This window comes from Penicillium hordei (assembly GCF_028827395.1).
Source record: "Penicillium hordei strain IBT 12815 chromosome Unknown utg000003l_segment0_segment0, whole genome shotgun sequence".
NCBI lineage: Eukaryota > Fungi > Ascomycota > Eurotiomycetes > Eurotiales > Aspergillaceae > Penicillium > Penicillium hordei.
This window is the reverse complement of record NW_026623144.1, coordinates 1,371,673-1,390,351: the sequence shown is the minus strand read 5'-3', so window position 1 is coordinate 1,390,351 and position 18,679 is coordinate 1,371,673. Positions and strand designations below refer to the sequence as shown.

Sequence of the window (18,679 nt, the reverse complement as noted above, 5' to 3'; positions counted from 1 at the left end):
AACATCTGACGCGTTCTTGATCGGCACATAATCTAGCGCATTCTCTAGTGCGACAGTACGATGTACTCTCCTTGAACGAAAGGCCAGCCCTGGAGGATCCACTTACCAATGTCTCAACGAGTAGAGCTACATTCTAATTTACGTCTAGAGCGTGGATAGTGAGAGCTTTGCATTGCTAATTGAAAAATATAGCAAGTGCTTCTCTTGAAGGAAAGTGAGGCATCAGAAATCAAACGATGATGCCAAGCGTGCCAAGAATACTAAGGTGTTAACGTAGCATATTGCCTAATAGGGCTAGCGCCACTATTCCATATCAGGCAACCCATCTTGGTGCGGGCCGATATCAAAGGTTCCGCTTGTAGCAAGAATGTATGAGCATCTTCATCCATGGACGATTCTTGTTGCTTTTTCGTTTTTTGTTATGCCCCACTCGTCGAAAGTTCGGCGCAGAATTTTATTAGAGATGAAATATAAAAGAATCTCACCCCAGGGGGTCCAAAAGAATCTATATTGTATGATCGCAAGTTGCCACCACTACAACACCTTGCGCTTATACCCACAACACTTCATACTTTTGTCTGGGTACAGTCCCTATAACCAGTCAGATATATTTCAACATGGAGACTCCTCGGTCTGATCAGACCCACACCAATGGAACAAGCACGACAGCCTCCATAGGGTCTAACAACTATGAACAACCCAATGATTACCTCGACCTACCAATCCGCGAAGTCAACGACACCGCCGATTTACGCGAATACACCACTGAGACGAGGACCGGTGAAATCATCAAGCCGGTCAAGTCCAATGCTACTGGCAAAATCGAAGATTGGAAGATGGTAACCTTCACCATCGATGATCCCGAGAACCCTAAGAACTGGTCGAAGGCCTACAAGTGGTACTGTACCATGGTGGTTGCCTTCACCTGTTTTGTCGTCGCCTTTTGCAGTAGTGTCATTACAGCCGACGTCGAGGGACCCATCGAAGAATTCGGTGTCGGTCGTGAAGTTAGCTTGCTTGTTATCACGGTTTTCGTTATTGGGTTCGGTCTTGGTAAGTAACTCACAGATGCGATGGTGATATGATATGTATAGTTCTAACCTTATTTTAGGACCCATGGTCTTTGCTCCACTCTCAGAGATATTTGGACGTCGGCCTGTCTACGCCTCGACCCTTGCACTCGCTGTTATTTTCGTCATTCCATGTGCCGTTTCTAAGAACATTGGAACTCTCATTGTCTGCCGTCTGATAGATGGAATCGCTTTCAGTGCTCCCATGACACTAGTTGGTGGTACCCTGGCTGATCTGTGGAAGAACGAGGAGCGTGGTGTTCCGATGGCAGCATTCAGCGCTGCTCCCTTCATTGGTCCCGCCATTGGTCCACTTGTCGGTGGCTTCCTGGCTGACAATTGTGGTTGGCGCTGGCTTTACTGGATCCAGCTTATTTTGTCCTTTGTCGCTTGGTTCATGATCACTTTCACTGTCCCTGAGACATTTGCACCAATTTTGCTGAAGAAGCGAGCCCAGAAACTTCGCAAGGCTGAGAACGACCCCAAGTATACCACCGAAACTGAGCTCGATCCTCGCCCTATGGGTGAGAAGTTGCGCATCTTCCTCTTCCGCCCTTTCCAGCTTCTGTTCCTAGAGCCCATTGTCTTGTTCATTTCTCTCTACATGTCGGTCATCTATGGCTTGCTTTACATGTTCTTCGTTGCGTAAGTCATCAACATCTTCTACTAACAGAGACTAGAGACTAACTATTTTTTTCTAGCTACCCAATTGTTTACCAGGGCGGCAAAGGATGGAGCGCGTCTAATACCGGTCTCATGTTTATCCCTCTGGCTATCGGTGTGATCTTTAGCGCAGCCCTTGCTCCTTTTGTCAACAAGCACTATATTAAGGTCTCCGCAGCATACGGTGGCAAGCCCCCAGCCGAAAAGCGTCTGATTCCCATGATGTGGGCTTGTTGGTGCGTCCCTGCTGGTCTTTTCGTCTTCGCCTGGACCTCCTACCCCCACCTTCACTGGATGGGACCGGCGATGGGAGGCTTCATTCTTGGAATCGGTATTATCCTGCTCTATAACTCTGCCAACAACTACCTTGGTATGTACCGAACTCATGAAGCCATTTTTAATCTGTACCGTTACTAACTATTTCTCCAGTTGATACCTACCAGCATCAAGCAGCATCTGCTCTCGCAGCCAAGACCTTCATCCGCTCTATCTGGGGTGCCTGCACCGTCTTGTTCACGGAGCAAATGTACGAGCGTCTGGGCGACCAGTGGGCCAGCTCGCTTCTTGCATTCATCGGCTTGGCTTGCTGCGCCATCCCCTATGTGTTCTACTTCAAGGGAGAGTCCATTCGTCGTTTCTCGAAATTCGCCTTCCATGACGATGAGGAGAAAGCCATCAAGGCATAAAATTGTTGCCGAACTTTGTGTCGGGAAAGTTTTAAGAAAAGGAGGTAATCTTTTTTCCTTTCTTTCAGCTTCTGCACCATTGTGGAAATGGTTTGCTGGTATGACTGATGTGGAAAAGAACTTGGATGACATTGGCACGGCGTCTTTTGATATCCATTGCATATATAACCATCTTTTAATATATATTGGTAGTTTTTAATACAAAATTTGTTCAACGTCAAAAGGTCATGAGTACATGTACTTTTATAAAACGATCGAAATCGTTTGGATATTTTAGAAACAAGATATGACCAGGGTGGTAATGAAAAGTAGGAGATATCTGGCATCACAGTAGACTTGGCTGATATTGTACATATTATCTGCTTGTTTAAAAGCATCTCTCTTGAAAAACGGAAACATTCCGAGTTAAGGACTATCGGAAGGAATGGAGATTAGCGGAGATAGCCCTGGAGGGCGGGGAGGCGCTGAGTCACCCATCCCACCTTTCCATGGTTTGATTTTCGCCGAGATCTCTTCCTTTGGACAACTCTCTTGTCTTCTCCAATTCGCTCTCTCTATTGCATTCTTTATTTTCTTCTTTTAAATCCCTGCTTTTCAGCCCACCATGGATTCTGCGACGCAAGCAAGATTCGATCTCGTGAGACCCCACGCAACCCGTCCTTCAAACAAACACTCATTTCTTTGCAGATCAATTCGAACCTCGCCGAATTCCTCAACCCTGAGATTATCGAGGACATATTGAAGAGTGGGCGCAATCCCAAGGTGTACTGGGGCACGGCAGTTCGTACTATGCGCCTATCAAAGCAGAACGCTTGTTGCGACAACCCGCTAACACATCCTCTCTTTCCTAGACGACTGGTCGCCCTCACATTGGCTACTTCGTGCCAGCGCTGAAAATTGCGCAGTTGCTACTCGCAGGCTGTGATGTCACAATTCTGCTTGCAGACGTCCACGCATTCCTCGATAATGTAAGCGCATATATTTTAAAGAGACATGTTCAGATCCCGATCTAACCAACCCTTTCGAAATAAACAGTTGAAGGCGCCACTCGAGCTAGTGGAACAACGTTCGATTTACTACCGAAACATTATCACCGCTATCCTTCAGGCCGTCGGGGTTCCTACTGAAAAGCTCGAATTTGTTCTTGGTAGTTCTTACCAGAAGAGTTCTGAGTATGTGCTTGATGTGTACAAACTATCTTCTTTGATCTCTGAAGGTCAAGCCAAGAAGGCGGGTAGTGAGATCGTCAAGCAGACTGGCAATGCTCCGTTGAGTGGGTATGGATGACTCTCGGCCTATATGGATTGCGTAATATACTAACCATTCACTACACCAGACTGTTGTACCCAGTTCTCCAGGTTCTCGATGAGCAACATTTGAACTGTGATGCTCAGCTCGGAGGCATCGATCAACGGAAGTTGTTCAGTGAGTCACGATACAAAATCCCCAAACCACAAACCACAAACTAACACACAAACCCAGCCGCGGCGACGGAGTGGCTCCCCAAACTTGGATACCGTGTTGTACGTTTCCATCCTACGTTATTGACTATCAGAGGCTTACCTATCTATGTCTAGCGCGCCCACCTTCTAAATCCTATGATGGCCTCATTATCCTCCGGCAAAATGAGCTCAAGTGATAGCCCAGGTATGTCCCTTCCCTTTTATCGGTTATCAATATAGAAGTTATAATATGCTAAAAACCGACTAGATAGTAAAATCGACCTTCTCGACTCTGCCGAGAGCATCGCAAAGAAAATCCGAAAGGCAGAGTGTTTCCCTAAGATCGTCGAAGACAACGGCGTGATTTCGTTGGTTGAGCACATTCTATTTCCCGCAGCTGTCCTTAAGGGCCACGGAGAATTCCGCGTCGAGCGTAAAGACGCCGAGCCTCTGGTCTTCACCGATATTAAGCAACTACACGATGCTTACAAAGCTGACATTGTATGTCTACCTATTTTCTTATCTCCAAAGGCTTGTATCATTTACTAACGGACGTTATAGTTGACACCACAGCTGCTTAAGCCTGCTGTCTCGGCCGCCATGGTCGCCCTTATGGCCCCTATCCACGCAGCTTATACGGCCTCGGCTGAATGGCAGGAAGTTACATTGAAGGCTTACCCGCCTCCGGTTGTGCAGAAGAAGGTAAAGAAGGTCAAGGATCGCGGCTCTCGCTTCCCCGGCGCCAAGCAAGAAGAGGCCGCGAAGCCTTCGGAGCAAGAGGCCGCTCAACCTTCAGAGCAATAGATGGTTTCTGCAAAAGAATAGAGCCCACATCAGACGTCTAAGACTGACCACCATACGCGTATTTAACAATATATTGTTCTTCCCTTTTATCGGGGCTCTAAGGCTCCAATTCGACGGGGTTGGTGATCGCTTCGTGGACATTCATGGAAGTCTACGGCCCCGGACGAAAAAGGATTGGTCGGGTGTTTTAATTTTCAGAATCGGATAGAAGACACCTTTTGAGACAGAAATTCATGTATGTAGTCACAAAAAGTCATTGTTGCATCTTCCACTGCCTAGTGTAAAATTTTAAGCTACGCAACGCCAACTCCCGCTAGAACCAAAACAGGGGTATTTGTATCGTGTATCAATGCCTACGGCAATTCCGCCTCCATTCGAGCCTGTCGGCAAGAATATCCCAACTGTGAAGACCATCTGCACGGGCTAGACTTTTCAAGCCATCCGTTACAAAGGCGGTTAGATGGTCGAAGTTTTTGTTGACTGTTTTCATCTGCTGGCTGTATGTCGATTCACGAAATGAGACTGTGAGTGTGTGTTCGTGGTTCATATGATCGTAGTCCTCATCATCATCATTATCATCATCGGAGTCGAATTCATCTCCAGAGTCTCTCCTTTTGCGCGGTGTCTTCAAATTCTCCAGATGTTGTTGGTCGTCATCGCCGAGCAAATGCGCGGCTTGTAGATCTGCGAAATGAACACACAGATCTAGGAAACGGATGATTGCGTCATGGATGTGTGATAAATCTTTAGAGAGGAGGAGCTGGGCTTCCAAAGAAGACATGTAGGATTGATGGGCAGCTATCATGGCATCAACATCTTGTGCGCCAGATAAATCTTTGCGGAGAGATTGGGTCGCGGTGGATATTACGAGATAGGTCAGGTGGCCGTAAATGAAATCGAGGACCCAGAGCATATTATGGTGTAAAGCGTGCACCAATGTGTCATTCTCGTCAGGTGTAGTGACGCGGGCGTCGCGAATACGCTGTTTCACAATGGCATATTTAGCGCGTCTGATTTGCATCAGGAATGTTGAGATTCGTTGATAAGTGTGTATTGCGTCCTCGGTAATTATGTTTGCAATCGGCCACGGGAGGCCATAATCAATTGAGATTGCTTCCAGAATCCCCACAGTTCGATGATTATTTCCAGAACCCCGCGATGGTGGAGTACTAGCTGGCCGCACAAGGAGTCTTGATGTGTCAATGACAGATACTGAGCTGAAAGCCGTCCTTGATATCTCAGTGAGCAGGAACCTGTCATCCCAAGAACGACCTCGATCGATCAGCTCAAAGATTTTGGCGTCAACAATGCTGATGGCGCTCATGTCTTTAGCAAGGTAGACATGATGAAGAGCATCAAGGGAGGACCATAATCCGCATTGTTGGTCGAGTTCGGTTCTTAATAGGCTAGCACTAAGTGAATGATCCACATCCACAAGCTTTTCAAAAGCGGACTCTACTAATGCGGGGAAAGGAAGTAATAGTGAAGAATCCTGGGAATAGAGGTCCTCGAATCTCATGGTCTCAATATCTGGTGGCGCATTCAGATAGCGTAGAAATACCATGTTCTTCCCCGCCGTAAAGACTTTCTGGACACCAGCTTCGAGGAACCGAGGGATCCTCTGCTGCCTGTAGCCCGTATCAAGCACAAACCAGTCATGCCAAAGAGTTCGAAGATCCCCGTTCTCATTCTCACGATTGGACCGCACGAAGAAAGTGCTGTCCGAAGCATCAACCTGACCCTTTTCCATCCAGAGTCGGACCGAGCTTGAATATGTCTTGAAACACATAAAGAATAGTTCTGCCAGGCGTTGAGACGTACTTTCGTCGCCAAGGGCTTCCAACATGCATATTAAATCGTATAACGAATCAAGGCAGCACATTGGTTGGTCAGTCGAGTGTTTGCCTAACTTGGTGATCATTTCCGCAAGCAATACTAGCTCGTGAGAGTGTTGACGAACATCAACAAGAAGCTGGATGAGACTGACAGTTGACCCGGCGGAAAGGTATTTGCACTGAACTTGAGATAAGACTCTATTAAATTCAAGAAGACGCTCTTCTACGCCCCGGCAAAATGTTTGCATATATGGGATGGTTTGTGGGAGCTTGGTGAAATCTCGTACATCGTTGAGTTTGGAGCCTATCTCGCTGAAGCACAGCAAAAGCGATGACAGGGCTTCGCTGGATGAATGTGCGAGTGTGTATCTTCGATCCACTCCAAAATCATCGTCCAAGCGTACATAAATGGACGTAGGAAGACCCTGAAGCATAAAAATAGTCTCTCTAGCAAGTTGTGATTCTGTGATAAGTCGTGTGGCTGTTTCTCCTTGGGGCAACGAAGGGTGATTTTCCGCTCTCCAAAATTGAGCTTTTCCTAGAGAGGCAACAAGATTCCCATCCTCTGTTGGAACAAAGACGTCATCTGGTATCGTGTAGCCTTCATCCACCGTCGTGGCGGATTGAGGCCTGCGCTTTGGAAGAGATACATCGCTGGCAACGGATGAAAAGTCGTCATCTGATGAGTCGCCAGCAAAGTCTACCTGTTCCCAAATTTCTTCGTCGCTGAATGCCGTACCTTCTGCATTAAGGTCTGACCAAGAAAGTGTCTCTTTTGCTTCTGGTGCCTTAGCCCCCTCCTCCGGACGTCTGACTGTAGACAGAAGAGCGGGGCGATCTGAGAGCTGCAGAAAGAGACTCAGGATCTCTGGGAGCCAGGAGCGCCGATTGCCCTCCAGCTCCGCCAGGCGGCTGTGAAGGGCTTCGGCAAGTTCATCTCTATTTAAGATTTGAAACTTTTCCTGTAGTCCCTCGAGTTGCTTGGTGACTGCAAATTGGTCGGTGCGCGTATGAGATCCAGTTCGGAGACCCCCTTGTACACGACGCTTCAGACTCTGAGCATGCGCAGACCCCTACATATATATTAGTACACCATGCGTGATGATATAAGAATAATGGAAATTCAATATGATACCTTGTAATTCGGCGGTATCTTAGCGACGGAAGTGATCAAGGCATCAATAAGCGTACTTAAATCAGCGGCGAGAGCCATTTTCAGACATAGGCTCGGGTCTAGAAACGAAGATAAATCACATCAAGATGTCTCTAGACGTCATCAACTGAAGAAGCAGACAGACCCGGATGTTTTGCTTGGGTGGCGCTAGTCCCGATGAGGTAAGATGGCCACTCCCATTACGCGCCTCTCTCCCTCCGAGCATCTCCCCCCTTTAAGCAAATACCACCATCATGGCTATCGCACGACCGATTCGCATGCTGGGTGCAGCATGTATCCTTCTTTGTCTATTTCTTGTCTTCCAATTACACCAGGGCTCCTCTGAAGAAGGGTCTAAGTTGGCTCATGGCATGAAAAAGGATCCTCTTGTAGATCGTGCGTGACCCCAGTTTCTTGCCACACCTTCTATTACAGCCATCGCGCTTTAAGTGCCATACTAACGACTCACATAGCTACCGGAGAACCTGTTGGAAATTTATGGCGAGCCGACGAACACGACTACTCCCCCGATAGCGAACAATCCGCCCGCACTAATGCTGCGCTTATTACCCTCGTCCGCAATGAGGAACTGGGTCAGCTGCTCTCGACAATGACAGATCTAGAGCGAACATGGAACAGCAAGTTCAACTATCCCTACATCTTCTTCAATGATGTGCCCTTCACCGAGGAATTCAAGCAGAAGACTCAGGCAATGACCAAGGCCAAGTGCCAATATGGTACGCATCCCAACCCGGTTAGAACAAGAGGAACCATGTCTAACTTTACATGCAGAACTTGTGCCCAAGGAACACTGGGACGTCCCAGAATGGATCAATATGGACCTCTTCCGCGAGTCAGCAAAGGTGTTAGAGGAACAAGACATCCAGTACAGCTCTAAGATCTCCTACCACCAGATGTGTCGCTGGAACAGTGGTTTGTTCTACAAGCACCCTGCCCTCGCGGGCTACCGCTACTACTGGCGCATCGAGCCCAATGTCAAGTTCTTCTGCGACGTCGACTACGATGTGTTCCGATATATGGAGGACGGCAACAAGACCTACGGCTTCACCATCAACCTCTACGACGCACCACAGAGTATCCCGTCCCTTTGGCCCGAGACTCAGCGATTCCTCGCCGCCAATCCGTCGTACCTCAGCGACAACAATATGTGGGAGTGGATTACGGATGACGTGGCCCGTCCCGAGCACACCAAGGGCGCCAATGGATACTCCACCTGCCACTTCTGGTCCAACTTCGAAATCGGCGATCTTGACTTCTTCCGCGGCGAAAAGTACGAAGCGTACTTCCAGCACCTGGATCGCGCCGGTGGATTCTTCTATGAACGCTGGGGCGATGCTCCCGTTCACTCGCTCGGAATTGGTCTTTTCGCTGATGCCGCCAACGTCCACTGGTAAGTCACATTCCCTTTTCTCATTTAAGAATGCTTACTCACAATTATCTACGCTAGGTTCCGTGATATCGGATACAACCACATCCCGTATCTCAACTGCCCCAATTCTCCCAAATGCTCCGGCTGCAAGGCTGGCCAGTTCTTCCAAGGTGCAGACTTCCTTTCCAAGGAGGATTGCCGACCTACTTACTTCAAGTATGTTGGAACGCACTAATTATCATGATCCCCCGTTTGATCTGTTCTCTCGTCTCTTGTCATTCTGGAGAGTGCCTCACGATTCGATTCCTTGCATCACGCATACCCCTATGACTATATTACTGAATATCAGTGGCTTCGTACCCGGCGTTTAAGCGGACACATACCTGTGTGTATTGATGATTTTGTGTTCCCTTTCCTTTCCTCTCCGTTTTTGGTTTATTCCTTGTCACAAAATACGTTTTGGCCATGTTGCTGTCTCCTAGAGAGGTACGGGGGCCTTGTACTTATATCGATTGCGCGTGGTCATTGTTGGAGGCCCTGTTTGTTTAAGTCTGGTGCTTTTCGGGCTGCTTGTCGCAGTTGTCATTTTGTGTGATATATTCGCTACTTAGGAACAAAACCCGAGATTCAGACCAGTCTGGTTATTTACCATCTTGAAGCAATATCCTCCGTAAAGATAAGTGTAGGAAAGTTGATAATTAAGGAATGAGGATTGAGGATCGAGGATCGAGGACTGACTTGAGTGGTTGATAATACAACAATGCAGGATGACTGAACAAGATGGAATCAAGATAGATTAAGCACCAACCAAGTAAAGGCTCAGAAGACCTTCTTCCAGACAACAGCAGCACTAACAACACAAGAGATCTCTAAAGTATGTATACAGTTTTCTCTTCTACCTGACCTAATCCTCAGCCAGTCAAACAGTGCTGGATAAACAACGTGTGAGGGGGTACTGTTTGTTTAAGAGAAAATTGACGTAAAAGTAGAATTGATGATGAGAATTTACGCCTCCTGGGGGTAGAGCTCCTCCCGGAGAGCGACGCCCAGCTCGACGCGCAGACCCTCGAGGGACTCGAGATATTGCTTGTACTGGTCGGGGTTCTCGACCTTGGCCTTGACACCTGATGACGAAATGGCGTTAGCTTGGGTTCAATGACGAATGCTACTAGTGTTTCAAGATGGTATGTTGTGGAAGCGTACCCTCGAAGACGCGAACAGCGGTAGGGAAGTCGTTAACACGGCGGGCGGCCTTGAGGGCGGCAGTGAGGACCTCAACGGAGGGGACGAGATCGTAAGCGAAGCAGTTGTTCAGGTTGCGCTGTTTGCAAAGACATGCATTAGTCATTTATCGAATTGGTGCGGACGTAGGAGCCGCATGTTGATTGACGGGTGTGGCTGATGCCATGTATGGCGTGGCGACCAATATGCCTCGGGTGAAGTCGAGATAGTCATACCTGGAGCTCGAAAACGTCCTGCACACCATCGAATTCCTTCTCGAATCTGCCATTGAGATACACGGTCAGTATGAGACGTTCGTATCATGTCCAGACGATTGCTGATGTTGGTTCCGGGAAGCGCCTAACATGCAGATGCAGGGCGCTTCTGTCCGACTCCTCCGACCTCAATGGCTTGCGATTGGGGGCGTACCTGGCAGAGAACTCTTCGTAGGTCTCATCCTCGTGGCCGGAGCGGAGCATAGAGGTGGTACCGAAGTTGTGGGCGCGGGCGGCGGCCAGAGTCACCGGGGACTGCATCCGGGACCGGGTCAATTGGGGAGCTCTAAAAAAGCCGGTAGGGCGAACGGCGCGGGTCGCCACGCGGAAGATTGATAGGGACGACATTTTCAGAAGGTGACCACGGTGGACCAGACAAGGACAATGGTGAGGGGAGAAGTGTGGATGGGGACGGGGAAGGGGAGGTGTGAAGTGCCTCTAGGATTTTGCGGGTGGTGTGGTGTTGACGCCTGAGGCAGCACACGGGTGCTGAGTCATCCTCCGATTGGCCCCGTTCCAAGTTGTCTTGATCTCAAATGGTGGTCGCTGATTGGCTGAATAGCTGTCACTTTCGAGATGCGTGTCATTGGCCGAGTCTCAAGGTCATGACAGTCAGGTTTTATTATATAGCATAGCTATTCTTGGATCATTATATTTATATGGATATCCTATATGATCAGCTCAAACATTGAAGAATATTGTAATGTTGAAACACGGAAAATACACTTTTACGGCAAGTAGATGTCTAAGTATATATTTTGGACCCAATTATTGCTCGAAGCAGCAGATTCAAATCACCATTAGAGCAATTAACCTTAATATTAAGATTATCGATTGGAAATCCTCCCATACATTCAAGAAGGCGTATAAAAATCAAAGAATTTGACTAGATACATGAGTATTGGCTTTCGAGCTTATACCTCGGCTGAGAAGAGGTTATTATATAGTAGGCAACATCCCAATATAAGATCTTTCCAACTTTGAATCAGATAGATATACTGTTAGCTTTACCCAAGCAGAGAACCGACAACAGATGAAACAGAGTTTATATTGATCTTTGTACATCCATGGATGTCTTTATTCTCCGGCCATGCTCTATGCTATACTGTGGAGTCGAGACAAGCCGGCATAAACGATCTTTATAATCCTGCCCAGGCCATTGCTAATGGCAAGCCCCAATGGTATGCAGTTGTGATCCAATAATAGGAAATGACTAGACTTTCAATGCAACGCTTCGGGTACGGATCTAGTTAAGGCGGAGACTGGAATCCACCTAATGCCTTAACCATCAAGGGCAAAAGATGGTCGAAGATATGTACATAGTCGTTGATTTGGATAACGCCTCGGCAATTTTGTGTATAACTTGCAAGGGTATTTCTTTGTAATAGATAATGCGCTATTGGCATTTAAGTAGACTAGCATGTGATATTTTCACACCGAGGACAACATTACATTCAGCAACACAGTGCACTACATATTTTATAATCTGGGGATTTGTTAGAATGAGAATAAGATCTACAATATACCTAGGTAGTATATAGATTGAATCTATCAAAGGTTTCACATGTTCGGACAATATACTCCGGTGCGATCGGAACCTGATCTTCCCCTTTTTTTTTATGACACGCTAAACCCTTTTGGGTCCTCAACGGACGCGCCGGACGCAAAAAGTAATTGTGCTTTTATTTCTCCAGCTTTTCCCTCTCTTCTCTCCCCCCTTTCCCACTCTCATTTCTTTAGCTTTCCTTTCCTTTCCTTTCTTTCCTTTCCTTTCCGGCCTTCCTTGTTTTGGTGGTTTATTGCAGCTCCATTACTGCGTCAAAGAAAAGAACAGGTTGCCTTTCAGGGCTATCAATAACTTCGATTCCACATCCATTTGGTTTGAGAGAACAACCCAATCCTGTCACAATGGCGTCCGAAATCCTTAAACATGTGTCGGTCCCAACCCTCGATCAACCCTTTGGTGTGCACTTGTGGCCCCTCTTCGACCAGGCCTACGAGAAGGTCATGGGGTATCCCGCCAGCGAGTTCAACTTCACCGAGGGTGTCACCCCTCTGTCCACCTTGAAGGAGACTACATTGATGCTTGTCACCTACTACATTATCATCTTTGGTGGCCGTGAAGTCATGAAGAAGTTGCCTGCGTTCAAGCTTAACACCTTGTTCATGATTCACAACCTTCTTTTGACCACCGTGAGCGGTATCCTGCTGGCTCTTTTCATCGAGCAGCTGCTCCCCACTCTCTGGAGACACGGAGTCTTCTACACCATCTGTGATCAGCAGGGTGGTTGGACTCGCCCTTTGATCATTCTGTACTACGTAAGTTGCGAAGCGCTTGAACCATTGGAAGGAGAGAAACTCACATAAATCTCGATTAGCTCAACTACATCAACAAATACGTCGAGTTCATTGATACCATCTTCCTGGTCCTCAAGAAGAAGCCATTGACCTTCCTGCACACCTACCACCACGGTGCCACTGCCCTCCTCTGCTACACTCAGCTCATCGGTGTGACTGCGGTGCAGTGGGTGCCTATCACCATCAACCTGCTGGTCCACGTCGTGATGTACTGGTACTACTTCCAGAGCGCCCGCGGCGTTCGCATTTGGTGGAAGAAGTACATCACCATGCTGCAGATCCTCCAGTTCGTCATTGACGTCGGTAAGTCATTTTAGGCCCGAAAACTGCAAATAATGGAATACTGACAGTTTCAAGGCTTCATCTACTTCGCCTCGTACACTTACTTCACCTCCGCATACTTCCCGTGGCTCCCTAACATGGGCAAGTGTGCCGGTGAGGAATTCGCTGCCTTGGCTGGTATCGGCATCATCAGCTCCTACTTGGTCCTGTTCATCTCTTTCTACATTGCCACCTACAACAAGACTGCCAAGACCGGACGTCCCCGCCGCAACACTGGCCAAAAATCGTTGATCGACATGAAGAACTTCGAAATTCCTTCCCCGGCCGGTACCCAGAACGGCAGCGCCAAGTCCACTGGCCGCTCGAACGGCCCGGTGACACGCTCTCGCAAGGCCTAAATAATCTACCGAAGCACAATCGCACATGGATGTTTTCAGCGTGTTATTTGGAAGAATTATACTGCCCCACGAATTTGATTGTGGAATCGTCTTGGGATGAGCCATTGATTCATCCGATGGTTGTGGCCAAACAAAGTTGAAGTGCAGAGTGGCTGCTCTTGGGTGATGCGTCCCTATATTTGTTTAATGAATGACCACCTCATGATGCCCAGGTCCATTACCCGGGCATGGGGTATGTGCCTCGGAGTTGTCGGAATACATACCCCGAACCTTTCGTCGGAAAACCTACCGGGGGAAAGTTGGATTACCCCGGCGGTCTCGTCATGGTTGTATTTTATAATGTTTTTCTTCTTCTGTTCATGTTTGTCGTTATCACCCGTTTGGTGGCAGGCCATTGGATTGTACCATTCGCCCTTATTATTATTAAAATATTCATTGATAGACGTTAGCTCATTATATCAAGATAAATGTAATCATGTCCGTTCTTGAAACCATATTATAGATTGAGAAAGAGACCAGATACCATATGGCTGGTTCGCATCTGGTCAGCAAGGATTGTTTGCTTTCCACCTGGGTCGGCGTTGATTGCGCACGCTGTCAGCACCTTCCGCATGGCCAGGACTCAGGATGCATGGGCTATGCGGAGACAGTCTGTATCTGAAGAGACAATCCAGCCAGATCATTTTTCGAGGCTATCCATCAAGCCTATTGAATTCGCCCCCAAACAATGGGAAGCCAAACAAATAACCTGTTGATATGGCAACCTCAGGCATATATACTGACCTCTGTAGCACAATGTGCAGTATCACACTGGAAAGTGCACAAAAGAAACAGAAACGCAGGAACAGGAACCGCCAGGTGGAGCTTCGATGTGCGCATCATGGCCTGTGCGACGAGGCACAAACAACGCCACGAAAGTGATATATCTCACATGCCCTGGACGTTGACCCAGTGAGAAAGGCGATCATTGTCAAAGAGTTGACGAAACGGGCAGAGCTTCAGCCCCCCCCCCCCAAAAGCCTTTGACCCAGAAGGCGAGGAGTAAGGCAGGTTATATCCAGCCTCCCAGATGAAAAGAGCGGTGCAGCCATCACATCCCCCGACAAGAAGCCCAGCCATTGATATAATGGGGCTGGGCGCAATTCAATAGACCGGACAAGAGATAAAGTCAAAGGCAGGAAAGGATTTGGATTATTTGTTCATTGCCTATTTTTGTCGAAAAGTTACAAGCGCCTTGCTTGGATGTCATGCGCGTGGGTTATTCGGAGACTGGACGGATATGCAGTGCCGGGCTTTGCTGCCGGAGCATAGACGCCAATTCGAAAAAGGAACAGACAAAAAAGAAAAAGGATGGGCTTGCAGTAGTGGCCATGTTGACGTTTATAGTCAAGATCAGCACATGAACTTATGATATCCCTGGTCGGATTTGAAACGGCTTGGATGTGTCAACGGAGCGATAGCGCCGAATCCTTCGAGTGTAGAGACCCACTAAGTACGGAGCATTGGTCAATGTAGGTTAGTTGAAGCAGATGTCAAGAGTTTGACGTGCAGAAAGTGTATGCACAAGTTGGGGAATATTGTGTCCTTACCGGTGGCAGTACTAGTATAGTATTGCTATCACAGATGATATGATATCCATGGATGACAGGTGAGATAGATTAGAAAATCGCCGAGATATAGATGTTAGATGTAAGGAGAATACGGAGCAGAGAGTTTTTTTCTTTTCATCTTTTCCCAGCATCTTGGCTGTTAATCGTCATGATCATTGATCATTCCAGTCCTTCAGGAGTGTGTTCGTGGGTGTAGCCCCTGATTCCTCCCTGAAGAGTAATATACCTCCAACTTCCAACCCCCTCGAGGTTATGGTCCCCAAACCCCTGGCAACTTCGGGAGAACTCTCACAGATGGCCCGAACAATACCGAGTCGACCGTTTGAAGCTAAAGAGAGACGTTCGCAAGTGTGTTTGAGTTATACACGGCCCCACTGATCTCGGACTTGGCAACTTGCTAGACGCTTGATGTGATTCGATCACAACCGTTGTACACTTTAGTTGACTCTCCATTCCGCTCTGTTCCCACTATGAGTTCATTCCAATCTAAACTGTTGAGTACTCCGTATTCCACATGGGGGAATGCTTCCAGGTACAGATGTCTCATTTGTGGATATCCTCTTTGGAGTATACGAAATACGGACTATGCTTTCCTAGATACTTTCCTAGATACTTTCCTAGATACGAAGGACTCTGGTTTTGGCCCTTGGTGCATGATTTCAGGCGCAGATATGCATAAATGTCCAATCATGGACATCGAACACATCGCGGAGTATTAGGTGCATGGGCCTGGGACCAATAACTCATGATCTATCAGATTGGGCTTGACTACTAAATACTAAATACTAATACTAAATACTAAATATATCTTTTCCCCCCCTGTTTCCACTCTTTTTACTCTTTACTCTTTTCATGTATTAATCTATTTATTCAAGGTTTTAATCTAGTCCCATATCCAGTGTAACGTGTTTTTCTCCCCCTGCTGAAACTGGCCCGCCCTATTTTTCTCCATGCAAGGGTGAGACACCAATCACGACCCTCGTCAAAAGTTCACTTACGCGCTTCAACAAATTTAGTACAAACTAGTGACTAGGAAATTCAGGGTGATTGAACCTTTCTATTTTATGCCTTTCTACACGTGTACCATGGAGAATGTCCCTGGATGCCTTTTTCTACTCCGTCCTATATACGCCCCCTGCCCATAGCTCCTTTGGTCCCACTACGGTCCACTTCCTTAAAGAGCCCTTTTGTCACCTGGATTTTTCGGATCTCCTTTGCAGGTTGGTACTGGGATATTCGACAGTTATATCTCCTAGTTTTACCCCATTCTTCGTCGAGGGTACTTTCCTTTCCTTTCCTTTTCTTTTCTTTTTTTTTTTTGTTTTGGTCTTGGATTTCCCTTTCGCTTTGGAACTACTCTTTTGGAACTGTCTACATTTTGTAGCAGTCACTCTTCCGTTCTATCTTCTATCCCCGATTACAATCATATAACTACCGGGAACATGTTTGAACCTACTACCTCACTGAGTCTACACCGCTTGAGCAGGCATAGCCTCCAAGATCGATACGAGTCAGACGAAGAGGTTGTGTCTGAATCTGATACAGGCCCCCAGGATCTACTTTCCTCGCCTGTAGGCTCACGAGCCGAAATCTTTGATTCAGATCTCAGTGCCGATGAGAATTCTCACGCAGACCCTGATTCTGATCGAGAGGAAAATGTTCTGCCTCCACCAACAGTCAAACGGGCCCGGCCCGTCTCTTCCGCTACTATCAAGAGAAACAGCGAGGCGACGTTCGACGCAGATACGTATGTCTTTGATCCGGAGGAGCAAATGGTCCTTGAACTGCCACCCTCGGATTCTCCGCCACAACTGGCATCCAGCACCTTTCTACAGCCATCGGTATACGTCTGGCCAAAACAACCACAGTCAACCTCAAGGTCTCGCTCTAGTTCACCTTCATCGGTCTTTTCCGTAGAGGAAGCAGACATTCAGGTTGCAAAGGAGGTGACCATCACGGAGCCCGGAACTCGTCCCACAGTGGTCTTGATCAACGCTCTGGGGTCACTGCCAAAGACCTCAAAATCCCGCCCCAGCCATTCTCGCTCCCGGGAAAGCAGCCGCAGCCGCAGCCGCTCTGTGCTGGTCAGGGCCGACAGCCGCCGACTTACCATGCAACGCTTGTCAGATCCAGCCAAGTCACAGCGAGCATCCGAGAAAAGGAGCACCATGAAGCAGGCGCCCAAGACAGCTCCAACCTCAACCTCAGCCCCAGCCCCTGCCCTAGAAGAAGATACACAGTTCGCACCCAGTGCGACCATCAACCGAGTCTCCCAAATTTCCCCAGTCCTCTACTTCCCAGCACCACCACGCACCGTCCCAACACAAGGATACCGAGCCCGACCCCAAACCTCAGGTTTCGACAAGGCAATGCCACCACCACTAAGCCTACGTACCCGTCGACCCCCCTCACTGCGTAGCATAAGCAGCAACAGCGTCTCAACCTACACCTCCCGCCCATCCACACCCTTCTCAGCAGAGGACGCCAACCCCCATAATAACGACGCACCACCCTCCCAACTCACCAGGCCTTGCAGCCCGGCCTCAATCTCCTCACCATCATCATACATCTCCTCAAAGCGCGTGCCCTCAACATACAGTGTATCAAATATCCTCACCAGCCGCTCGCCACTGATGATGCGTCGCATGACAAGGAAGCACTCTGCCTCCAGCGTGAATTCATTGAGTAGTTTGCGCTCAGAGGTCGGCGTTAATGGTCCCTCTTCATCGCAGATCTCTGTGGCTACTCAGCCCACTCCGCTTCCTAGTGCTGACTGCCATGTCGTGCGCAAGTCTAGCCGGCGTCGTCATACACGCCACGCTAGTGTTTTGCCCAGTGGGAGGGGATTTATGGGATTGAAGCTGGGGAAGAGATCGCATACTAAGGCTTAGACGGTCTTGACTTTTTTTTTTTTTTTTTTTTTTTTTCTTTTTCGCTTTTTGTTTTCTGGTACTTTAACATATATTGATCTAGTAATGTTTTTATGGGGAATATCTAGTCTGGTTTGGGTTTCTGGGTTTCTTATTCTGGTGTCTTTTGGTGTTTTCTGATTTCTTTCAGCGGATATTTGTTTTTTGTTTTTTGTTTTTGTTTTTGTCTTCCTCACATCTGTTTCTGATCAGCTAATGTATGATGGTCCTTGACTTGGACAGATACAGAATCAGTCGCCGGGATGGTTAATGTCTACTTCGGTGTTTGGCGCATGATATTTGATTTTTGGGAATACTACATGGTTTTCATTCCGGTTATTATGCGATTAGTTTTAAATTACACAGCTACAGAGCTATCGAGACATCAATCTTCCTGAAACCATATAAATGGAGACTCCACGGTCCCCCACTCCTCGGTAAGACACAAGTGATGTGATCCGGGTTTTTCCAGTTCAAGACCTAAGGTCTCTCAATACGATCAATCCCCACAACTCAGCTTGGAACCGATCTTACCGGATCGCAACACGCCCCTTTCAGACTAGCGCTTCAACCTGTTCGTACG

The 18,679-nt window shown here is 47.7% G+C and overlaps 7 protein-coding genes across 7 annotated transcripts; 5 read left to right on the top strand and 2 right to left on the bottom strand.

Annotated features, from left to right (window-relative positions):
• Positions 1 to 617: 617 nt before the first annotated feature.
• On the top strand, positions 618 to 2,419 carry N7537_005770 (MFS transporter; the record flags this gene model as incomplete). The annotated part of the gene is made up of 4 exons (XM_056896827.1): positions 618 to 1,053; positions 1,112 to 1,715; positions 1,772 to 2,103; positions 2,163 to 2,419. The coding sequence occupies 4 exons, from the start codon at positions 618 to 620 to the stop codon at positions 2,417 to 2,419; spliced, it is 1,629 nt and encodes a 542-aa protein (XP_056752612.1).
• Positions 2,420 to 3,023: 604 nt separating this feature from the next.
• N7537_005769 (tyrosine--tRNA ligase TYS1) lies at positions 3,024 to 4,665 on the top strand (the record flags this gene model as incomplete). Its single annotated transcript, XM_056896826.1, has 9 exons — positions 3,024 to 3,056; positions 3,107 to 3,199; positions 3,271 to 3,387; positions 3,455 to 3,696; positions 3,756 to 3,844; positions 3,902 to 3,942; positions 3,997 to 4,066; positions 4,130 to 4,362; positions 4,423 to 4,665. 9 exons carry the CDS (start codon positions 3,024 to 3,026, stop codon positions 4,663 to 4,665), a joined length of 1,161 nt encoding a protein of 386 aa, XP_056752611.1.
• A 346-nt stretch (positions 4,666 to 5,011) lies between these two features.
• On the bottom strand, positions 5,012 to 7,713 carry N7537_005768 (uncharacterized protein; the record flags this gene model as incomplete). Its single annotated transcript, XM_056896825.1, has 2 exons — positions 5,012 to 7,573; positions 7,636 to 7,713. 2 exons carry the CDS (start codon positions 7,711 to 7,713, stop codon positions 5,012 to 5,014), a joined length of 2,640 nt encoding a protein of 879 aa, XP_056752610.1.
• Positions 7,714 to 7,907: 194 nt separating this feature from the next.
• Positions 7,908 to 9,278, top strand: N7537_005767 (glycosyltransferase family 15 protein; the record flags this gene model as incomplete). The annotated part of the gene is made up of 4 exons (XM_056896824.1): positions 7,908 to 8,049; positions 8,127 to 8,390; positions 8,446 to 9,064; positions 9,122 to 9,278. The coding sequence occupies 4 exons, from the start codon at positions 7,908 to 7,910 to the stop codon at positions 9,276 to 9,278; spliced, it is 1,182 nt and encodes a 393-aa protein (XP_056752609.1).
• A 495-nt stretch (positions 9,279 to 9,773) lies between these two features.
• N7537_005766 (cytochrome c oxidase subunit VI) lies at positions 9,774 to 10,950 on the bottom strand. Its single transcript, XM_056896823.1, has 4 exons — positions 10,694 to 10,950; positions 10,501 to 10,546; positions 10,247 to 10,364; positions 9,774 to 10,167 (listed from the first exon to the last, which is right to left on the bottom strand). The coding sequence occupies exons 1-4, from the start codon at positions 10,885 to 10,887 to the stop codon at positions 10,049 to 10,051; spliced, it is 477 nt and encodes a 158-aa protein (XP_056752608.1). The 5' UTR covers positions 10,888 to 10,950; the 3' UTR covers positions 9,774 to 10,048.
• A 1,497-nt stretch (positions 10,951 to 12,447) lies between these two features.
• On the top strand, positions 12,448 to 13,577 carry N7537_005765 (elongation of very long chain fatty acids protein; the record flags this gene model as incomplete). The annotated part of the gene is made up of 3 exons (XM_056896822.1): positions 12,448 to 12,858; positions 12,918 to 13,200; positions 13,255 to 13,577. The coding sequence occupies 3 exons, from the start codon at positions 12,448 to 12,450 to the stop codon at positions 13,575 to 13,577; spliced, it is 1,017 nt and encodes a 338-aa protein (XP_056752607.1).
• Positions 13,578 to 16,629: 3,052 nt separating this feature from the next.
• On the top strand, positions 16,630 to 18,078 carry N7537_005764 (uncharacterized protein; the record flags this gene model as incomplete). Its single annotated transcript, XM_056896821.1, has 1 exon — positions 16,630 to 18,078. One exon carries the CDS (start codon positions 16,630 to 16,632, stop codon positions 18,076 to 18,078), a length of 1,449 nt encoding a protein of 482 aa, XP_056752606.1.
• Positions 18,079 to 18,679: the final 601 nt, after the last annotated feature.

Excerpts from the sequence above, each read along its gene's own strand:
- N7537_005766 (XM_056896823.1), bottom strand. The coding sequence starts at position 10,887 with ATGTCGTCCCTATCAATCTTCCGCGTGGCGACCCGCGCCGTTCGCCCT. Across the intron at positions 10,547-10,693 it reads TACGAAGAGTTCTCTGCCAG|ATTCGAGAAGGAATTCGATG; the intron begins GTACGCCCCCAA and ends TCTCAATGGCAG. Across the intron at positions 10,365-10,500 it reads AGGACGTTTTCGAGCTCCAG|CGCAACCTGAACAACTGCTT; the intron begins GTATGACTATCT and ends CTTTGCAAACAG.